The 22560-nt window shown below is 54.5% G+C and overlaps 2 protein-coding genes across 4 annotated transcripts in view; one reads left to right on the top strand and one right to left on the bottom strand.

Annotated features, from left to right (window-relative positions):
• The window catches only part of Lmf1 (lipase maturation factor 1), a 93374-nt gene extending 78929 nt beyond the window's left edge, over positions 1 to 14445 (bottom strand). For 2 of the 3 annotated variants that reach the window (XM_052758751.1, XM_052758755.1), the window contains exon 1: positions 14209 to 14445. In XM_052758751.1, the coding sequence (XP_052614711.1) occupies positions 14209 to 14218 (10 nt within the window). In that variant the 5' untranslated portion in view covers positions 14219 to 14445. Of the gene's footprint in view, positions 1 to 6296; positions 6459 to 14208 lie in introns of those variants that run through there. The other variant, XM_052758754.1, reaches the window with a different exon arrangement.
• Positions 14446 to 14595: 150 nt separating this feature from the next.
• On the top strand, positions 14596 to 19494 carry Sox8 (SRY-box transcription factor 8). The gene is given in 11 exon segments (XM_052758750.1): positions 14596 to 15200; positions 16351 to 16531; positions 16533 to 16562; positions 16564 to 16582; positions 17299 to 17333; positions 17335 to 17685; positions 17687 to 17764; positions 17766 to 17903; positions 17905 to 17988; positions 17990 to 18019; positions 18021 to 19494. Coding segments are annotated over 11 exon segments (1392 nt in total). The 5' UTR covers positions 14596 to 14787; the 3' UTR covers positions 18054 to 19494.
• Positions 19495 to 22560: the final 3066 nt, after the last annotated feature.

Genomic DNA, 22560 nt, shown 5'->3' with positions numbered 1-22560 from the left:
AGCAACGCATGGATGGACAGTAAAAATGCAGCTTGTTCAGTCTATATGGACTGCAGACTGAAAGCTCTACACACAAGGCATCCTGGGAAGGGCAGAGCCATCCACAGAGGCAGAAACAGGATTACCGTGGGCTTGGGGGATGGGCGCGAAGTGGCTGCCCACCTACACTAGGGGGATTTCACTGTGGTGACAGACAGCAGCATGCGTCTGTCAAAACCCACAAGACAATATTAGCACACAGACTCAGAAAAACAAAAAAACAACCAGGGTGCTGAGGCAAGCAAGTGGGGGATGTAGACTTAGACTAGGAGAGCCAACTCCCTAACACATGTTCGATATGACCTTCCTGATAGAGAATGGCTCAATGTCTTCAGGGACAAGGACAAAGGAGTCGTGCCAGGATGGTGCTCTGGCTAGCTCTGTCCCCAGGAGTCTAAGTGAGCACACGCCGCCGCAGGGTGTGGGAGCGGAGTCCAAAGCGGGAGCACACAGCCTCGGGTAGTCAGGTAAGGCTAGCACGGGGCCCGTGTGCCAACCAGAGGCTAGCACTCTCTTTACTGCACTCACCGTGAGACAGAGGCAATCACATATGTACATGATGCCCTGGTGATACCAAAACCAGCTCTGCCCACCATGACGGTTGCAGCGGGGACCTAACAGCTAGCCTGGGGTTTCCCATGTCACTCTCTACCCAAAGAAATGGGGCTTCTTAGAAAAGCAACTGGGCCCAGAGCTGGGCAGGAGACCAGAAGAGACTCAGACCTGTAAGCTGAAAAATGAGGGGCCACCCCAGCAACTGAAAGGTACATGAGAGGCAGGAGGCACACGTAAGGGAACAGTCACCAGTCACCACAGGGAGATAGAGGGCACCAATTGCTCGCGAGCATAGACAGGTATAAGCCAGACATGAAGGAGTGCTCAGCAATGCACTCACTCTGTGAAGACACTGAAGATCCACCTCTGCCTCCCAGAGGAACCCCAAGGAGGAACTGCAGGTATACCTCCTTAATCAGGGATGGGGTCCCTCTTCCCTTGGGTATAAACTAAGAGACCAGCAGAGATACATGCCTGGCAGACACACCTTGACCAGATGACACAGAACAGTGTGGGTGTCAGGTGAGTGTGACAAGAAAACTCTACAGTGGAGGAATCTTCCCCAAACCTATCACCTCAAGTCTAACCAGCAGGAAGCATTGGACAGACCCAACTTGAGACAGTTCTACAGAGCATGTGGCTAGACCTGCTCCACATGGTCAACCAAGAGGACATTTGGAAGATACCAACAAGGGGACCAAAGAGACACAGAACTGATGCTGTGGGGTCCCCAGGCTGGTCCTGGCTTTGGCGAATCCACAGTGTGTTGATTGGCTAAGTCAATGTTCCTTCAAAGCCAGCTACCAGTCACCCAGTATATGGAAATATGAGAGCTGGGCTCCGCATCCTGTAGTCCAGGAGGCTCCTGGAGTTACCAGAGCCCCAGCACAAGGCTTCCCATGCCCTTGCCTTCACCATAGAGCAGAAGGGTCCATGTCCACCTACCACTGCCTCTCCAGGCAGCTCAGAAGATACACACAGCCCATAGCTACATGGGCAACACCAGCTTCTTCTACAACAGCATGGGTGCACACATAGGTCTAAGACCCTCCAGCAGATCGCCACACAGGTGCATCTGCAGGCAGAGGGGGTGGAGAAGACACCTGCTCAGTCAACTCACCCAAGCACCATCCTCACCCCACAGGGCACACACACCGCTTTCCATGCACAGCCCTCAGCCAGGAGGCTACGGTACCGAGTGTCCTTTTCAGGGTACCGAAATTCAAAGGGCAGTGCATAGAAGAGAAAGGAGATCTGGTACCCCCAGTTCATCACTTTCAGAAAGTAGCCCTAAGACATGCCGCACAGGAAACCACTTACTTACCAGGAAACAATGGCAATAAACGGGCTTGCAAATAGGAAGCCCTATGTGAGTGTCAACTCCTTGAACAGCTGAGAGGGAAGAGAAAGAACACTTCAAACACCCAAGACCTCAAAGCAGAACCAAGAACCTACTCTCAGGCATGCCCAGCTCCCAAGGAGGAAATCCCAAATCACTTTTAAGGAAGGCCTGCAAAGACCTCCTAGGTGGAAACATGCCCTAGTGAGATCCTGGGTTCAACTGCAGCAGACCCTCGCTCTTTCAATCTCTCTCTCTCTCTCTCTCTCTCTCTCTCTCTCTCTCTCTATGTGTCTGTGTGTCTCTGTCTATGAGAGAGAGAGAGAGAGAGAGAGAGAGAGAGACAGAGAGAGAGAGAGAGAGAGAGAGAGAGAGAGAGAGAGAGACAGAGAGAGAGAGAGAGAGAGAAAGCTAAAATGAGGCATCTGTTTTCTCTCCTTTTCAGACCTGCTATAATGCTGTCTGTTGCTGCTCTTGCTGACTGTGGCCAAACCCCAGGCCTTAGCACTACAGGCCCAAACGCCTTTCCCTCAGTGTCTACCTTCCAAGCACATAATAGGACAAGAGGAGCCTGACTCCAGGCCTGTGCTACCCGGAAGTGGAAAGAGGTACAGCCCACGAATGCCAAGAACCAAGAGGACCGGCTATCAAGACTGCTTTCTGTTATCCTCTCTTCAGCTGGGACCATGTGGAAATGAGGAAAAGTGAGCAAGCAGCTGCAAGGAGCACACATGACAATACTTGAGACCTATGCCTATGCCAGGTCAGGGTTTGAGTCACTTCAACAGTTCACACACGAATGTGCCCTCGGTGTCCTTGTCACACTCAGGGAGAGCAATAGGTTGACCGGAATAAGCACTGCCCCACACTCCAGACACCGCAATCTCACAGCTGAGGCTGGGAAGTCCTGTCCCACGAGTCTTCATGTCCAGAACCCGCCCTTCCTGAGAGCAGGAGGAGATGGATCTCATCAGTTTCCCAGTGTCCCTTCTGCAGCCTGGGCCTCCTGGGTGGTCCTTAGGGTTCAAGAAAGACCCTGTTCAGGAGCAAGTCTGGTGCACAAGACCTGGTCCCTGGGGACAGTAAAGAGAGGGCAGAGCTGAAGCCAAGGGCCTGCCACTCACAGCACAGCCGTTCACTGTTGTGGAATATTTAACTGTGTCAAGATGTGTTAATTTGTTTATGCGGAGGACTACTACTTTAGCTGTGTAAAGGTGTGTTACATTTGCTTCTGCTGCATTTGTTTAACAATGTAAGGATGTGTTACATTTGTTTCACCTTGCCTGCCTAAGGCCCCTGATTGCCTGGGGCTGGTGGGCAGAGAGAATAACTAGGCAGAGAAATCTAGGCAGAAAGAGAAGGAAAGAAGAAGAAAAGAAGAAAAAAGGAAAGGAGGAAGAGGAGGAGGAGGAGGAGGAGGAGCAGGAGGAGGAGGAGAAAGAAGGACACACCCTGGGCCAGAAGCCAGGCAGCTAGACACAAGAAGCAGTGAAAGTAAGATATACAGAAGAAAAGAAAGGTAAAAAGTCCTGAAGCAAAACGTAGATGAAGAGAAACAGGTTAAGTTATAAGAGCTAGCAGGACAAATGTAAGATATGGCTGAGCATGCATAACTAATAAGTTTCCATGTCATGATTTGGGAGCTGGTTGGTGGTCCAAAAAAAGAAAGCCTGATACAGCTCACTGAGCCAAACATTGAATACATTCTCTCCCATGTGGGTCACAATGATGTCACTGGACACACACACACACACTGTGATGCATGAATGAGGTGCATGACAGTTGACACATTAGTGCCTGCTCAACAGAGTGAGTGTCCTCGGGGACTGGAGGCCACTTTTCAGGGTGACAAGCAAATCTTCAAGTGGCTTGGGTGGTCCCTGCAGGAAAACTGCTCTCAAGTACCGACACGCCTCAGCTTCCATGGCTTCGCTGCTGCAGCCGCTCTGGGAGATGGAGTTATGCACACCTGCCCTGTGTGGAGCTCACCCTTGCCATCTGCTCGCACACACCGGGACTGCGGGACTGCCATGGAAGCACTCAAGCCACACCAGGTGGAGTGCACGGGCCTGCTGCTACCAGGCTGCCTCTGGGTCTGGTTTTGAGGAATCACTGGCAGGCCACACAGTGCTGTTACTCATCCTGTTTTCTGACCAACGTCTTCATGAAAGTCTTTATTATTTATCTCTGACAGAGTCTTGCTACTATGTAGCTCAGGCTGGGCTCAGACTCCAGACTCTCTTCCTCTGCCTTTCCAGTGCAGGGATTATAGGCAGCAGATGCGTTTGACACAATATGCATAAGGAAAGACCTGTAGATCCCCCTCTCCTAAGAGGGGGAAATCTCAGAATGCACTTGGCTGTATTTAATTACAAATCTATCCATAGGAGAAGTATTGCCAAATCAACATTCAGGGGAAATAGCTGGATTGCCTGTCACTTTGAAGGGACCTCAGAGTATAGCTCACAGTCCAGTGAGATCTAGAACTTTTTAGAAGCAACTACATTTGGGACTGCTGCTTGCCCAGGGCCATCACAACTAAGAAAACCATGACACAGGAAGATGGGAAACCTAAAGAGTACATCCACCTCAGGTACACATGGGATAAGAAAGAAAAGGACATCACACAAACATGCTGAGCAGCAGCTGGAGATCTCTGCCTTTTGCCTCAAGCTGAAGCTCTAGCTCTTGTATTGACCAAAGGCAGCACCTGCTCACCCAAGAGCCTCTGAGTCTCTCTGCAGCAGAGTGTCGTCAGCCCAAAGCCACCAGCTACCACTGTGCTTTCCAATATCCATCTTGAAGACTCCCCTCATTTTGCTCTGAGGGTGCCAGTACTAACCCACCCATGATTCCTTAGTATTGCATGGGATAGAACAACATAAGTCTGGGTATTTTTTCCACTAACTTTAGAGAGAATGAGTGGAACCCAGGCGGACAACCCTACAGGGACCATCTGGTTAAGAACTCTAGTTCTCTGCCCTAGGAAGTGGCCAGGCTGCCACACAAAAAATGCACATGAACCTGACTCCTCCATAGGAGAGCCACATGGACACAGCCCAAAGCCTCAGAGGTGACTCTTCCTAAAAATGCCCAATGTGCACCATGCACAAGCCAGGCAGGGGGACTGGCCTGTCAAGCACTGCCATTCCAGCCTTGCTCTGGCCCTGGGGACTGATTTAGCACTCCTTACCTTTGCCCTCCTTACTAAAAGGCTAGGCTACGTCCACCAGTGTTCACATGGTCCCAGGGCCACCCCCGAGGTATGTGAAATCCACAGCTGCTTCCACCAGCTAGGTGTCCATAGGTTTTAAGCATGAACTCTGTGTGATAGCCACAGGAAGGCCAGGCCCAGTGTGAGTAGGACAGGTTGGGGAATCAGGCTTCCCCTACAGTGAGTCGTTCAGAGCTGGCCCTATATGACATCTCCTGGCCCACTTCTCTGTGGGTAGGAATAACAGATGAGCTGATAGTAAAGAAACATCAGTGTCCAGTGTGGTGGTGCACACCTTTAAACTCAGCACTCTGAAGGCAGAGGCAGGCAGATCTCTATGAGCTCGAAGCCAGCCTGGTCTACAGAGTGAGCTCCAGGGCAGTCAGGACTAGAGAGAAACCTTGTCTCAAAACAAAACAATACGGAAAAGGAAAACATTAGCATGACCGCCAGTCCTCTCAGTTCTGCTTTTCCTGAAATGAAGGCAGCTCCTAAGGGCTCCTTAGGCTCAGGCATGTGTGGGATGTTGCAATCGGCTGTGCAGGCCCGCAGAGCCAGAACCTAGGCAGAACCCGGGAGTCCTTCCAGAGTTGACCTGGCTGAGCCTCGGGAGCAGGTACACACTTCTACCCTGGCAATGAATCTGGCTAGACCCTTGGCCCTTTGCTAGGTGCCCTTCCAAGATGTCCAAGTTGGGGCTGCTGCACCACTACCTTTGGGTCCAGTGCCGGGGGCGGCTGGCACAAGGCAAAAGTGGCAAGGCTACGTCTAAGTTGCAGGCTAAAGATCCTCATCTCCCCTAGGCCTTCGGAACAGAATTACATAGCACTGTCTTTCACCACTCCCAGGGAGAACGCAGAAGGAGTGCATGGGGATGCCTTTGCCTCTTAACCTGTGCTAAGTGGGGCTGTGTCGAGCCAGGTGGGGTTGGGGGTCTCAAGGACGTGCCGAGGGACCTGACATAAGTTTAGGCATCCATGGAATGGGAAGTAAGAAGGCGGGGTCCAGGAGCTCACAGAAGGGCAGGATTGTTGGGATGGTGCAGAGTCCCAGAAGCGTACAGAGGGGCTAGAGGGATTCCGGAAGCGAGCAGGGGTTTGGGACAGGTCACAGGATGCGGGCGACAGCCCGCGCCCACAGGACACTCACAGTATATGAAAGCGAGGGCCTGCAGGAGCACGACTCTGGTCAGCCAGAAGGTGCCAGTGCGCAGCCGGGCTGGAGAGCCCACGGGATCGCGAGCAGGAGTGGGTGGCGACGCCGGACTCTGATCCACATCTCCGACCTTCCGTTTCCTCAGCGACCCCTCGGGCGCAGCCATTACCAGGCTATCTGGGCGCATGCGCACGGAGGTCCCGCCCACACTTCTGGAAAGTCCCACAAGCTCCCCTGGACGACACGCCTACCACTTGCAGCCAACGCCCACGCGCCACGCCCTCTCTGGGCGGGCTCGCCTAGCGGTGGGCGTCTCCGTGGTGGCTTCAGCACGTGCCGAGGGTCAGGCACCAGGGGAAGGAGCGACTGGCAGGAGCCGGTGGATCCCCACTCTGCAGCCGCGAAGGCCAGGCCTGTGGCAGCGGCAGAGCAGGTCCTTCACCCTGCGCTCCCAGGCTGCCCGCCGCCCAGCAAGGCGCGAAGCATACAGACAGTTGGCGGGAACAAGCCTGAAATTCAGCCGGGAGCTCCAGCTTCCTGTCCTACCTAAATCTCCTTTTCTGTGGTCCTCAGAGACCCCAGGAGACAAGTGGCGCTCCTCCGAGGATCTGAGAATGGATCTCAAGCGATGTATGTGGCCAGAGCGCCATCAAGGAGTCAGAGGGGAAGACTTTACCGACCAATGGCCTGAGCAGAATCCCCAGGAGACGACACACCTGCGACTCTGCTTTTATATTTTACTTATTTACTTACTTATTTTTTAGGAGCTCATAGTGGCCTTGAACTGTCATTCCTCATGACTCTGTTTTCCTCGGTACTGGTATTACAGGCCACAGGCCTGGTAGCAACTGTCCTTTTTCATGTGAGGGGCCACTCAGGCCCTGCACACAAATGATACTGGAGAGGTGCTCTGCGGCAGAGGAGAAAAGACGTGTGCAGGGCCATGGCACCACCAGCCCTAGGGGTCCTCAGGCAAACTACGGGGCTCCCGGGAACAGCTGGTGTCGCTGCAGGATTTCCTTCATTCATCTTTCAGAGCTCTTTACGTATTACAGATCGTGCGCCTCTGTGAATTATCACTACTGTTTTTAACACTTTGTCTTTAGTATCTCCTTTTTGCTCTAGCTGTTTTGACATATAAATTACCAATGTTTGCATGGTCCAACAACCTGTGAGTGTTGATTCCCTCCATGCCCACAGTGAGCCTCTCCTGGGTCAGGACTGGTGTGCAGCTGCTGGGACTCTTCCCAGCCTCCAGTCTCCCTGATTCTGGAGTACTAGCATATAAATACATCCTATAAAGTGTTTGGGTTTTTTTTAGTTTCCTTTTCTTTTTCTTCAGAAACACTCCCTTGGGAGCCCAGCTGTGAAGTATGCCCCATACAGATGTTGCAATGGATAATACAAATACTTCCCACCTGCCAGGCCTCCCACAGGCCAGCATCTGCCCAAAGTCTCAAAACTTTAGAGACTGAAGGAAGAAACCTATGAATCCTGTATCCAGGTCCTTCCTTAGGAACCCTTGCCCCTGCCCCTCCTTCTCACTGGCATGGGCCAGGCTTGGGATGGGCCAGCCGAGGCGTTTGGGGAAGGCAGCTCAGCCCTGCACAACTTCCCCAGGTCATTTCTGGAAGCCAGCGCTGTGCAGGGGATGGAAGGAGAGGAAGGACAGGACAGGTCACACCTGACCCTGGGTGCTGCTGCTCAGGTGGGGACCATCCTCACAAAGGGCTCTTTGTCCTCAGCTTCCCCTTGCAGTGGTAACATTGTCTCTCTGCAGAAGGGCACAATGGGGCATTGTGCAGAGCATAAAATGGGCCTCTTGTTCCAGCATCCAGCGCTCCAGCTGGGGCTGGGACTCAGCTCTAGGCTTCCTCTCTGGGTTTGCCCACAGTGGGCGAGGCCAGCTGAAGGGTCTGCAGGGAACTCATGTCCTCAGTGGCTCATGTTTCTTGCCCCTGGCTCTGCCTTCTTGGGATGCTGTCTGGAACTGGCTTTCAAGCAGGTCACACAGGGCAGAGTTGAGCCAAGCAGAGGTTAGTGTCTTGCCTATTTCTGACCCGAATTTAATAAGCAGTACACTGGGAAGCTCGGTGTGATGGTGCATACCTGTGATCCCAGTACTGATGGTGCTGAGGCAGGAGGATGGCAGCAAGTTTGAGCTAGCCTGGGCTAAACAGTGAGACTCTGTTTTAAAAACTGAAACAGCACTGGTGTATTATTCACCCATAAAGAGGAATGAAGTTGAACATGCTACCGTATGGATGAACTCTAAATCCTTGAGTGGAGACAAGTCAGACATGTTGTAGGAAACCTGTAGAAGAGGCACCTGCATTATGAAAGATGAAATCGTGGTTTCAAGAGGTGGGGGAGAGAAAGGGACATGGGGACGCCTTCTGGGATGCTTTGAAATTAGATGGATACATGACATGCTAATATCCTACGTGCCACTGAATCCTTTGGTTTATGTGAATTTCAGTTCTCTCTCTCTCTCTCTCTCTCTCTCTCTCTCTCTTTTGATACGTTTCATTATGTAGCTCAGGCTGGCCTTGAACTTAAAGCCATCCTCTCTGCCTTTGTCTTCCCAGAATCAGAATCACAGATGTACATCACTTCACAGATATATATCTAGCTTCAACGAAATTTTTTTTAAAAGTAAACAAAAGCTATGAATGAGCCCCTTAAGTGGGATGTTTTCATGATCACCTAGAAGGCATCGCTTCTACTTGTCAGAGTAAGTTGTGGCTTATACCACACTTGTCTGTGTGTTGAACATCTGGCAGCTGAGCTCCTAGATCTCCACTCAGCTGTGCTCCACATAGAAAGCAAAACCTAGACAGAGCTAGGCAGCTGGAGGCTCACGTACAGGAGAGGGCCACAGGGGGCCCTGAGATTTGCTCCTGTCCCCTTTAGTGGCCACCAGCATGACGCAGGCTTCTAAACATCACTTTTAGCCAAAAACTACGAGAAACAGTCAAGCTGGCAGGCCAGAGGGGACAAAGATGAGGGATGGCTACCCTGGGGATTCTGGCAAAGAGCTCCAAGAAGAGGGAGGGAAAGTGGGGAGGGGTCCCAAGAGGGACCGCCAGCTCAGGCCCCGGCTGGTGTCTCTGGAGGTTCGGGGCTCACCCGCTCCTAGTTGGATCCTGTGTCCTAGCTCCCTGAAGCCTCCAGCACAGTGGCTGAGATGGGTATGGGGACAGGGCACACTGCCCGCCGCTAGCTGGCAGCTCTCCCAGCAGCTGCGGAACGGCTTCACAGAGGAATGAGCCCCCTGTCAGCACCTCGTCCAGCTGTCCCCAGGCACCCCAGCCCAGCAGTCCCCACTGTCTCAGGGCTATTGTCCCTGACAAGCAGGCGCAGCTGTCTCTGGCTCCCCAAGAACCCAGCTTGGGCTGAATATAATTGTGCACCCTTCATTTACCCCAATTTTTCATGTCTTGAAGTCTGCTTGTAGAAGCGGGGCAGGTTCCACATCTGTTGCCTTCTCCTAGAAGAGTGGTCAGTTGGGCTGGTCCCCCCGACACACCCCCGCCCCGCGACTGTCCACTGGCCAAAACCCGTCAGAGACCAGCAGGTGCGGCAGTGAGCAGGTGTCATGCCATTTGCTGGCTGGACTGAAGCTGTGACTCACAAGTGGCTGTCCTCTTGGCTGCTGTACCTCTTCCACTGCACCCTCAGCTCCCCCTGAACCCCAGGGAGATGAGGCCTTCAGTGCCAGCAGCAGCTGTGACTTCAAGGTAGAATGGAAGCATAATGTCTGGGGTAGGTCCCGACAGCAGAACACGGCTCTGAGCTGTGTTCTGAACTGGAAGAGTTCTTGGAAAGCCCCGGCCCAGAGGTCAGAACCCGGAGGCCTATGGGCTGGACTCTGCCCACAGAGCTCTATGTACTGCCACTCACTGTATCAGCCACGAATGCTGCCCAACAAACAGCCCAAACCACAGTGTATGCCCTACTGCGACCTAACTGAAACCTTCCTCACCACATTCAGGGGAACAAATGCAAACCAGACAGTCGAAAGCCATTTAGTGGTGTGTTTAATTTGCCCCGGGGCACTGATAGGTATTTGGACCTTTCAACCATGGCAGAAGAGGTTTGGGCTGTAGGGACTACTTTGTTACATTTTTATTCTAAGTCACCATTTGCTGTACTGTTTATTCCGGAAACAGGGTTCTGCTTAGTAAAGTTGCAACTCTGGCCCCCATGGATGGGCAGGAAGCCTTGCTGGATCGGAAAAGTGGAGCTTGAGGGAATGAACACAGGAACCAAGAGAGTCCCCGCCAAAGTCTGCTCTAGACCCTCATTTTTCATTTCCGGGGAGCTCAGTACTCACAGGATTCCGGCATGGAGTAGGTGATGGGGAAAGGCTAGGTTCAGGGTGATGTGGGGTCCCCAGGATGAGCACCAGGCATGGGGCTGGAGATCCAGGTGTCTAGTGTCAGAATGAGCCTAAGTCCAGCTTAGCCTATACTGACACTCTGTCACCAGACTTCACCATCCCAGTAACAGATGCTGACACCTTTGCTGAGGGCGGCATGGAGTTCACTTCCACCCAGGAAAAGCTGCTTGAGCACCCTGAGGACCCTACTGAGGATGGCTTTGACTTCCAAATGCTCTGTGCCAAGGAGGAAGGACCAAGACCCTCTGGATACTGTTGGGAGTCAGCTCCACTCAGGGCCCTGATAGGGTGAAGGAGGGGGCCCAGCTTGAAATTCAGGGACCCAGGAGCACCAGAGGCAACGGGACAAAGCAGTAGAATCAACAGCTATTCCCAACACGTCTCTGGCCTCTGCACACACCTGTCATGTTGCAGAAGATAAGTGTTGGACTCCACTGCATGGGTTAAAATACAGCCCCTTTCCAGAATCCTTTCAAACTGAGACTATCCCAGCAGGGTGTCGCAAGAGCCATCAAACTCCAAAGATGCTGCTAGGCTGGAGGGAGCATGCTCACCTCTCCCTGGAGCCAGAGGCAGGCTGGGGACACACAGTGTAGCAGGGCATGACACAGGAGTGCGCAAATGTGGTATGGCAGGAAAACTGCTCTTGTAGGTCTGAGAGACGGACCATGGGGCAGCAGAGGGGGTAGGTACTGACATCAGCAGTTCCCCTATAGATGGCTGTTCCTTTGAGGGACTAGCTCTGACCCCAACTGCAACTTCCACTGCAGCCAGCTCTGACAATGTCCCTGAGACCACTGAACGAAGAGGGGGTGGGAGACTGAGGGCTTGGCCTAGTGCCCTGAGCATGTTACTGGGAGGCCAGACTTCTGGAAGTGACAAGTTGATCCACTGAGGCCCTCTCCTGCCTCTGGGAATACAGTGGGCAGCGCAACAGTCTACAGGAGCCCTGTTTGAGTTCACCCTTTGCTGCCTGTGCATTTTGTTTCTTCCAGGCCAACGTCAGCAATTAAGAATCTCCATGGCTGTGCTGGGATGCCCTGCCAGCTGCCCGAAGTACAGCTCTGGATTCAGGGGCAGAGGGAGAACCAGGCCAGGGCTGAGGACACACAGCCAACCTGAGGTTTACAGACCTACTCAATCACCGCCCCCACCCCCCAGGCTCCAGAGCCAATGGTCCAGGAATGGGCACGTGGACTAAGTTTAGCCAATGAGGTCCTCACTTTAAAACTGCAAAACCCACATGATAACGGGGAAGTTCCAGGCCAGGGCAAGGTCATGCCGACTGGGGCAAAACTAGCACCAGCCGAGGAGCAGGGTGGGGGCGGAAGAAGAGTGAAGAGGAGGAGGAACTGGTCCACACCTGGACAAGGCCCAGTGGCCCACAAGGTAAATGGAGAGGCGGTCCCTACAGTTTCCATGCAAGTGTTAAAGACCTGCAGATTCCTGCATTATCGTTACGCCTGTGCTATTTGGGGCTGCAGGGCCTTCGCATGGGGTGCCGCCCACGGGGGCTACTCTTTTCTCCTTTCATAAAAGCCGCAAACTTCAGATCTCAGCTGAACCACCACATCCTTGAGATTTCTGGGACCACCCTTCTGAAAGTCTCCTTCCCGACAGGGTGCATCTCAAGAGAGGGCTAGTTGCCCCCTTGCCCTCAACACTAGGATCTCCAGACCAGGGACTATGAAGCAGGGTCCTGACTGTTTGGTCCTAAGGAGGCCATGGCACGAAGCTGTGTTTAATCAGTCCTAGGGAACTCATAAAACCCACCCTGAATAGCTTTCTTCCCAGAAGCCACCGCTTCATGTCTGTTCAGGATCTGCCTAGTGGCTGAGGATGCGAACCAGTCAGCCTCAAAGGAATCTGAAGACCTGGAGGATATGCTGGCCTTTCAAGGTGACCCAACAATAGCCTGGCATGGGCCTGGAGCAACACCTGTGGGGCCACGGCTTGTACTGGGCTCAATTCTGAACACAGCCTAGAAGAGCTCAGGGCACCATGTGTGTGCCAATGTCCTGGGCAGGGCTGGGTCAGCTCCTGGCAGCCCATAGTGGCCTATACCTGCATAACTAACAGGGGTGGCCACCAGTCCTCTGGGGGTCAGGGAGTCACTAGAGCCTCCAGTGATGGGAAGGTTCAAACTGTGGGTAGAGCCAGGATAAGCTCTACCTCCTTTCTATCAAGGGTCCAAGCAGTCTGGGGATCTGAGAAGTGAGTATATTACGGCCCCACCCGTGGGGGCCAGGAAGAAGCTGCACTTCTGGGGTACCCAATGAGAACTCAGTTTTGTGTTTTCTTAGCAAAGTGGAGGCCTGAGGGCATGGGTCCATGGAAGCACGGGTTGGGACCTGAGACCTTAGGGGTCAGGCCTGTCTCCATCCTCAGCTACGCCTCTTAGACTTCTTTTGCTGGTATGGATGGCGCTATGACAGTGCACTAGACAGCGGGGAAGGGGGAGGTCTTTATGCCTCCAAGACACTTCTTTCCCAGGAGGTGGGACCCTGAGTGGAGGGATCCTCAAGGGAAAGGACAGCCACTGCAGATGTATAGGGAAGGGACTTTCTTGTCAGGTGACAGTTAAAGTAAGGGTAGAGTTCAGCAGACAATGGCAGCCAGCTCTCCACCCACTTAACACACACACACACACACACACACACACACACACACACACACACACACACACACACACACGGGGTGGGGGCGCAGCCTCTCTTCCTTAGCGGTCCCCTCAGCAGGTGGCAGGGACTTGGACATCCTCCTTCCAGGCAAGAGCTATAGATGCCCCAAGGCCACAATTGCACAGCACTGGCCCTTTCCAGGGCTGCAGGGAAAGCCTGAGGTTGGGATCCCAGACCAGGAGATTAGGGCACCACTCACGCCTTGGCTGGAGCTGGGGATGGGAGGCCAGTCCTGCGCTAAGCGCAATCGGACCCCCAACCCCATAGACTTCCCAATTGGTTTTTTTCTGGGAAAAGGAGCCCCTGAGGCGGCACAGCGGGCCCACGGTTTTTCCCTGCTGCTGCATCCACTGGTTTGGAAAACAGGCGGCCTCGTTTACGGTCACCTGGCTCTCGAGAGCCACAGCTTAGGGTGGCAGGTACGACGCCTCCTTTGAGTTTGGCGAGAGAATCCTAGTGGCCCTTGGAGACCTCCCGGCCGGGAGCCAACTCGCGGGGGCGACCTCGGGCGCGGCTCGGAGTGGCGGCTTGGCGCTGGCCTCAGGAGAAACGTCCCCTCTCCAACCCTGAGCGCTCTCCTCCTTCTCTCCAGGCGCCGAGGCGAAGTGGCCCGGCGTGGCCTCCGCCTCCGCCAGACCACCCAGGCCCGCCCGCCAGGGCCTCTGCGCCCCCGCCGCAGGTCATACCCGGAAGGACCTGGGCCCCCGCGTCCGGCCGGGCCATCCGCCGACCGCCCTAGGGACTCAGCAGCCCCGGCCTGCGCAGCCCCGCCCAGCGCCCCCGTCCTCCCACCTTTGTCCGGCCCCGGGGTCCTCCAGCTCACCTAGGTGCATGAGTTACCAGGGTCACCTGGTGGCTCCTGTCATTGCGCCACCCTGAGGGCAGAACCCAGATTTGTTTGAAATAGCGGATTCGAGCCTCAGAGCGGAGGGAGGGATGTTGGGCTCAGGAACCCTGTGGATTAGCATCCTCGCCAGCCGCCCGAAAGTCGAGCCACGCTGCAGAGAACCCGGCGCTGGGCAGTCAGTCACCCTTAGCCTCTGACCCTGCCTCAATCGAGGGATCAGGCTTCGGGGCGCCTGGCCCACGTGGTGCGGAGGGCGGGGTGGGGTCCGCTTCCTAAGATTAGGGGCGGGGCACCCAAGCTCCGCCTCGAGGAGGGCGCGCCTGCCAACCCGGGCTGGGAGGGGCGGGGCTTCGGCCAAGGTTTAAAGAAACTTGTTGCGGGTCCTAGAACTGAGACAGAGCTGCAGCGGCGGATGAGCGGCAGCTGGGCGCCTGCGGCGGGGACAAAGATTGGGTCCTGCGTGGCAGCCTTGGATTCCAGAGTGTCCGTCCACGGCGTGACCTGGCGCGACCACTGCGTCCATCCCCACTGAGCACCCCTCCGTGCGTGGTCCCGATGCTGGACATGAGTGAGGCCCGCGCCCAGCCACCCTGCAGCCCGTCCGGCACCGCTAGCTCCATGTCACACGTGGAGGATTCAGATTCCGACGCGCCGCCGTCGCCCGCGGGATCCGAGGGCCTGGGCCGCGCGGGGGGCGGCGGCCGAGGGGACTCTGCTGAGGCAGCAGACGAACGCTTTCCAGCCTGCATCCGTGATGCTGTGTCACAGGTGCTTAAGGGCTATGACTGGAGTCTGGTGCCTATGCCCGTGCGCGGCGGCGGTGGCGGCGCGCTCAAGGCCAAGCCACACGTGAAGCGGCCCATGAACGCCTTCATGGTGTGGGCGCAGGCGGCGCGCCGCAAGCTGGCCGACCAGTACCCGCATCTCCATAACGCAGAGCTCAGCAAGACCCTGGGCAAGCTGTGGCGGTGAGTGTGGGGACTCATGACACTCTGGCTGAGGAGGGGAACGTAAGGGGCTGAAGGAGGTGGCGTCGTGCCCAAGCTTGGGTTGTGCTCCTGGGCTGGTTCCAGGGTGGGTCTGATGGAAAAACACCTTGGTCAACAGAGACCAGACACCAGATGTGGGACCTTGGAGATGGACCCAGGCCAGTGCCTGGAGTGTGACCGTCCAGCTCTTTCTCCCCTTCCTGGGGTATCCTGCTGAGAACTGCAGAACTGGGGATCCCACCATGGCCTGCAGGCATAGGGGCAGGCATCAAGCTGCTTTGTCCTGGGCAAAAGCTGGGACTCGGGATAGCCATGAGGAGTCCAAGTCTGCTGGCTGGTACTGTCCCCAGGTACTTCTCCCAGGCCACACCAACCTGGAATGGAGGAAGGGAGGCATGGGTGAAAAGTGAGAGAGGCTCAGTGGGCACTTTGGCATGAGAAAGGCAGGCATTATTAAAGAAGACAGAAGTTCCTCAGCACAGTACATCCCAAACCTCCCAAGCTGCCTCTGCTTGAGTTTGAAACAGTCCATGTTAGTAACACTGGGCTGAGCAGGACAGGGAGGTGGTCTTGCCCATCTCAGCTTTCCCCGCAGGTAGAGGTGCAAGGCCGAGAGATTCTTAGGGTGTGTGTGTGCTCAGAGGACAGTCTCCTGGGTTTTGCCTTCACCCTGGAAGCTTGAGACCCAAAGGACAGCAAACCCAGCTGCCTTGAGTCACAGCAGGCTCCCAGGAAGCCTTGCCTTTGTCAAAGTGTGGTTTTCACTGGGTCCTGCCTTCCTCCTAGAGAATGACTGAGGAAGCGGGGTGGGAGAGACGAGCAAATGGAGTTGGAAAGGGGGACCTCAGGAAAGACGGGGAATCGGGGTCTTGCTTGTTCCTTGGACTATAAAGACATACAGTCCTCACCACACAGGTCTCACCACTCTGTCCCACCGGTGCTAGGATTCTCAGCATGAGAGCAGGCTACCCACTGGAGGGTGTCCTGGCCTCTCCAGCACCCAACCCGGTGCTCCTGCTGTCTGACTCCAGGTCAACTCCCACAGCAGTGCATGGGCTGGTGGTACTGCCTGGGCCCTTGGCAGCCCTGGAGCTCTGTGGACATCCTTGCCCTGCTGTGTTCTCTGCAGCTTGCTGAGTGAAAGTGAGAAGCGTCCCTTCGTGGAGGAGGCTGAGAGGCTCCGTGTCCAACACAAGAAAGACCACCCAGATTACAAATACCAGCCACGACGAAGAAAGAGTGTGAAGGCTGGCCGGAGTGACTCGGACTCCGGCACAGAACTGGGCCACCACCCTGGTGGTCCCATGTACAAAAACTGACGCAGTCCTCAGCGACACACACCCACCACAGTGACCACACAGGTAGGCTCCAGGACCCTTAGCATGGGGTGGGCAGTAGTGGAACTGACCTGGAGTGTGAGAAGGTCTTTCCGCCAGGGTTGGCAATCTGCAGAGGGCCAGACCTTCCCTAGCCCCCTGAAAAAGCTTCTCTGGATATAGTTATTTCTGATGCTCAAGAAGAGGAGGGCTACGTAGCCCCATCTAGCATTCTGGAGATGTGTATTCAGTGGGACTCACACACAATCTGCCTCCACTTTTCAATGACAGTAGCATGGGTCAACAACCCCAGCTTCAGAATCAGGCCTGGTCGGGTGGGGTCCCAGCAGCTAAGCAGCCTCGGTGAAGCTGGAGGTAGGCCGTGAGCTTTCCTTCACTCGGCTGCGATGGGGGAAGAACGGGGTTGTGTGGGTTCAGCTTGGTCCTCTGCCCAGGACCAGGCATTCCAAGAGTGCCCCATTAATGCTAGTTCTGGTGGGGCCGCCTGGCCACCTTCCACCCCCCACCCAGGTCTTCAGGGAGGGGCCTTGGGTCTTCCCACAGCACAGTGCTTAACGGAATTTTCTCAGCCAGTAAGTGAGGGCTGGGTCTGAGTTTGCAGGAATTTCTGGGAAGGTAAAGAAACAAAAAGCTGTTGATTCGTACCTGTGGCAGTTACCAAGGTTCCTGGTGTCACCCACCAGCTCCACCCTGGTCCCACAGAAGGGGCATTCATCCTTGAAATATACTCTCTTCCTCAGGCCAGACCCATGGGCCGCCCACCCCACCCACCACCCCCCAAGACAGACCTGCATCAGGCCAGCAGTGGAGGCAAGCAGGAGCTAAGGCTGGAAGGGCGCCGCCTGGTGGACAGCGGGCGCCAGAACATCGACTTCAGCAATGTGGACATCTCCGAGCTCAGCAGCGAGGTTATCAGTAACATGGATACCTTTGATGTCCACGAGTTTGACCAGTACTTGCCCCTCAATGGCCACTCAGCCCTGCCCACAGAGCCCAGCCAGGCCACTGCCTCTGGCTCCTATGGGAGCACCTCCTACTCCCACTCCGGGGCAACTGGCATAGGAGCATCCCCTGTGTGGGCCCACAAGGGAGCTCCCTCGGCCTCAGCCTCGCCCACGGAGGCAGGACCCCCTTCGGCCACACATCAAGACAGAGCAGCTGAGCCCCACCCACTACAACGACCAGTCACATGGCTCACCTGGCCGTCGCTGACTATGGCTCCTACAGTGCCCAGGCCAGCGTCACCACAGCTGCCTCTGCCACGGCGGCCAGCTCCTTCGCCAGTGCACAGTGTGACTACACTGACCTCCAGGCTTCCAACTACTACAGCCCCTACCCTGGCTACCCCGCCCAGCCTCTACCAGTATCCTTACTTTCACTCATCCCGCCGACCCTACGCCTCACCACTGCTCAATGGGCTCTCCATGCCACCCTGCACACAGCCCCAGCAGCAACTGGGACCCAGCCTGTGTACACCACCCTGACCCGGCCCTGAGGCTGCTGCATCCCGGGGGACTCAGTGCCCACGAAGTATAGCCAGGTCTTTGAGGTCTTCCGGAAGCGGACTCGGTAGAGGGGTGGAAGCAGCCAGGACAGCCTCGCTCCGTCAAGTGCCTGCTGAATCTGCAGGAAGCCAGGCATTGTCTCCCTGTGTCCCTTTGCCTCTGGATATCCAAACTTCTGCCAGGGGACAGAGCTCTCTTTTTCCTCCACTTCTCTCTCTGAGGTAACTGGTGATTGCGAAAACAGCCATTCTATCACTCTCCGGTTTGGGTGAGTGGGTACCAGCTCCTGGGTCTTCCATCTCCGTAGAAGAGAAGACAGCTACGGCTTAGGACAAGGAGGAGAGAAGGGGCCTTGGGTCCTTACCAGCCCAGCCAAGAACTCCCTGGGTTCAAGGGATGTTGTTCCCATGGTGAAAGCACATCTGTGGACGCTCGGGATACATCCACTCGGGCATCTCTTGGGACCGATGTGAGATCGAGGGTTTCTCATTACCACAGTTCTTCCCAGCAAGGTTTGGCTGAGACAAACACTTCTCATGTTTATTTTATATTTTTTTTTTGTAATTTTTATTTTTAAGGCTTAAACATGTCTGTTTTGAAAGCTGTTGAAGATGTATTTATGTTCTGTATCATTTTATCTTTAATTAATGAAGTAATTTGTGCAGAGGGTAGAATTTAAGACAGAATGAAAGTGGGGAAGCTTGTCTTGTAAAGGGCAGGAGGGAAGTGGTCCAGCACCCCATGGCATCTCTTTACTCGGCCTTCAGATGGCCCGGGAGGCCTCCACCAGGCACAGGAGGAAATGATTTACCTCTTGGGGTCTGGTTGCAATGAAATGCCCAGCACCAGCATCAGGTCGGGCATTGGAAGACAGGAATGTCATCTCTGCCCTCAGTGGTGCCAAGCGGTAGAAGACAGAATTCCTGCAAGTTGGCAGCTGCAGAACCACGATAATCTTGGCTCTTTGGCACCAGGCGCTACTTACCAAGCTGTGAAAAGAGAGAGCCTCCTCCACTAACCTGCCTAGGTTCCTAGTTAGAAAATAACACCTGCTTCCCTGCCTCGCTTTGCTGTGTGCTGCGTGTGTAACCGGCTACTTTACAGAAACTTGTGCCTTTGAGACTTTGTACATTTAATCACATTTGAGAAGTTTGCTTCTTTTTAATTTTTTCTACTTTTCCTACTTTTTTTAGAGGGAAAAAACCTGTCTTTTTTTTCTTTTCGTGTATCTCCTTCTGGGAGTGGGAGTGGGAACCACAGCAAACTCATTTTTTATGCAATCTATTTCTTTTTTTTTTTTGGCATTGAATCCAGAAAGACATTTGCTGTCCTTCGCCTGCTCTGTTTCGCTACTTTCTGACCAAGCAATGCTAACTTTTGTACAGATCAATTTGATAAAATTTTAAAAAAAATGCTTTTTATCTACTTGGAGCATGTTTTGTGTATTACTTCTCTCAAGCCTGGGCGTTCTTTCATGAAGATTCCTAGGAGGGAGGTGACACATTGCTCAGGGTCTGGTTCCAGCTGCCCTGATCTGGCCACTGTGAGGGGGTACAGAGCCCACTCGGACTCCCCAAGGCAGGGGCTTCACCTCATCTTAGGGAGATGGCCAGACACCCCCTCACAAACACTTGATCTGAATTTAAACACCATGCCTTTAGCCTTGTCTGGCTTCCTCATTTTAGGGGTTACTCCCAAGCAGTCAAACACAGGTCCAGATGGGCCCTTCCAAACCATGTTTTCCTCCCAGGCTAATCAAGGCTGGTATCTGGGTAGCTGTGTGGCATGTCTCAAGCTGATGGGCATTTTTTTCGGGGGTAGGGGTGTCTTGGCTCAGAGCCAGGCTGGGAGCAGAGAAAAACCGTCCCAAGAGAGCCTGGCAAAGCTGTCTGCTCAGAGGGAAGTTTCTAGGGAGAAAATGGTTGTGAGGAGAGGACAGCAAGGGGTCCTTGCCAAGCCTCTTGGGGTGCATGTGGCTAGCAGGGGCTGCCAGGGCCGGCTGCACCCCAGCTATATAGACTTCAGCCTCGGTCTGGGGGTGGAAGGGAGCCATGCCTCTCAAGAACCCCAAATGTGGAGGGGGGTTACTACTTCCCTTGCCCTGCTTTGAGAAGACTGACTCTAGGACCTGCCAAGACCAGCATTTGGGGAAAGTCACTGGATTTATAAGAGCTCGTAAGGTCTGAGTGCATCAAGCTTCCAGGTGTGGGGAACGGTGCTGTGAGAACCAGCTTAATGGATGGCTGATGTCTTCACAGCCTGCCGCCCATGTGGACCCAGTCCTGCCAGACCCGCATCCAGCCAAGGGTTGTCTGAACCCATATGGCCCTCAGAGTTCTCTCATTGACACCCCCAGACCAAGGAGAACCCCAGGCGTCCGGCTCGCTGACAAAGCTGTGAGGCCCTGCTGCTGGGCTGGGATTAGCTTTGGGGCTTGCCAGGTTCCCAAGGGCCGGGTGGCCCTGCCAGTTCTGTTAGGACTTGGCGAGCCTCCTGAGCATTAACTCCTGGGGCCCGGGCCCGTCTGTCTTGCCAACCAGCCCTGGTTCTGAGTGTTGCTTCCTGAGAGCCTCCTTGTATCCGCGCATCACGAAGTGGGACACCAGTGTCCTGGCCCATCCACCCCACCTTTTTCCTTGGAGATGCCCTGTACTTTGTACCTGCCTGCCTGCTTCCATCTCAACTCCTGAGGCTAGCCCAGATGGTGGCTCCCCATCGGTACACTAGGCCCTCAGAGGCAGAACCCAAGGCTGGGGCCTGGAGGCTCCCAGGGCTGCACTGAGGCTGTGGCTGGGGTAGGCAGGTTGGGGAGGGAGGAGTATTGTTGTGTTGGTCCATAGGAAGAAATTGTCTGGCTTCCAGCATAGCTTCAGTCTAAAAATACTTCCCTGGCCAGCTTCACCCTGAGTCCGAGCACTGGAGTCCCTTTCTCTCAGAGAGTACCCATCCCATTAACCCATCCCAGGGGCAGACTGGCAGAAAGTTCCTCCTTTTCATTTCTCGCCCAAAACAAGGTTGGCTCTGACATCAGTCAAGCAGAATGCCATGTTCAGAAGAAAGGGGCGATACTCCTGTCAGCCCCAGCATCTGAGAGACTGGAGGAAAAAACCCTCCCCCCCTCCTGCTGATCTTAGGGTAGTGTCAGCTCTTGGGAGCTGGTGTCTGTTTGGTCAAGTTCGAATCCATCCCGGCTATCAGTTCCTGATAATGGAGGACTTGTACCCTCCAGGCAGTCCCTATCTTTCCAGACTCTCCCAGGTAGTCACATGGGGTCTACCTCCCATCTTTTCTTCCCAGTGTCTGACCTCATGCCAAGGGACTCCAGTCCTGCCAAGGACTGAGCCTCTCTGTCCACCCTACCTCTGCCTACCCAGAGTTTGCTGGGACCGCTGTTAAAGGCATTGGGCCCTGGAGATGTGCTCTGGGTGGTGATGTCCCAGTTGCCAGGCACTGGGCAGATATGGACTCTCATCTGTAGGCTGTGGGCCGGCATTATCTCCAGTCTCATTATACTACATCCTGGTCAGTGTGACCCTAAGACAAGGAGATAAACTGCCCCTGTCTGGCACCCATGCAAAAACTTGTTCCGAGGGAGGAGGACTGGATAGGACAGCATGTTTTCTGTCCTACTTTATCCCTAGTAGCACAGAAGACGACCTCCACAACCTAGTAAGGCTACCCGACTCTGGCTTTGCCAGCCTAAGTACTCGGCCACTGGAGGGACTGCTCCCAGACACCTGCAGTCCCCAGCCAGGATTCTCCCCACGGAGTACCCTGACATTTCTAGGAGCTGCGGTCAATAGGGATATTACCCCCCCCCACCACCATCACCACCATCATTTTTGATTCTTAGGGCAGCCTGTAACCCCAAGTCACTTGGGCCAAAACCTGGGCCTCTCCACACGATGGGTATCCAGAGGCTATTGTTCTGCCTGTCTACGAGAGGGGTTTGGAACTGAGCAGTGTGAGATTGAGTGCTCGACTCACCTACCCCACCCAGGTCCCTCAGAGCCGCCTCATCTTCTGCTGCCGTCTCCAAGAGTCTTGCTTTTCCTCACCCATCACTGAGGATGGTGATTTTTTTTTTTTTGTCACTCCCTCAGACCTCTTGAGAATCTTTTTGCTCATGTGCAAAATAAGGTGGATGATTTGAGATAAGAAAAATATAGAGAGGAAGAGTCAGAGTGCATGTCCTCAGAAGGTAGCCATAGCCTAGCTTCTTCCTCTTGCCTATTCCCAGGACGGAAGCCTGTCCACCCAAGGGCCTGTCTCCCTCCCACAGCATCCAGACATATGAACAGCTTCCTGTGGGGAGGCAGGATGGAACAACGGTTAGAAAAGCTGCCACTTACCAGTTTACTTCCCATGCCTCAGTTTCCCCCATGCCCATGATAGAAATTCCCTGAGGATAAACTAGTCAAGCCTGAAGTGTATGGCTCACTGGCTGACCTCTGTGAGTAGCACCTTCCTTCCTGTCTTGGCCAAATCTCAAGGGCA

The sequence above is a fragment of the Peromyscus californicus genome, unplaced genomic scaffold, assembly GCF_007827085.1.
Source record: "Peromyscus californicus insignis strain IS unplaced genomic scaffold, ASM782708v3 Scaffold_3__1_contigs__length_106647218, whole genome shotgun sequence".
NCBI classification, from domain to species: domain Eukaryota; kingdom Metazoa; phylum Chordata; class Mammalia; order Rodentia; family Cricetidae; genus Peromyscus; species Peromyscus californicus.
Note: the sequence above shows the minus strand (reverse complement) of the source record. Positions and strands in the feature narration are given on the sequence as shown.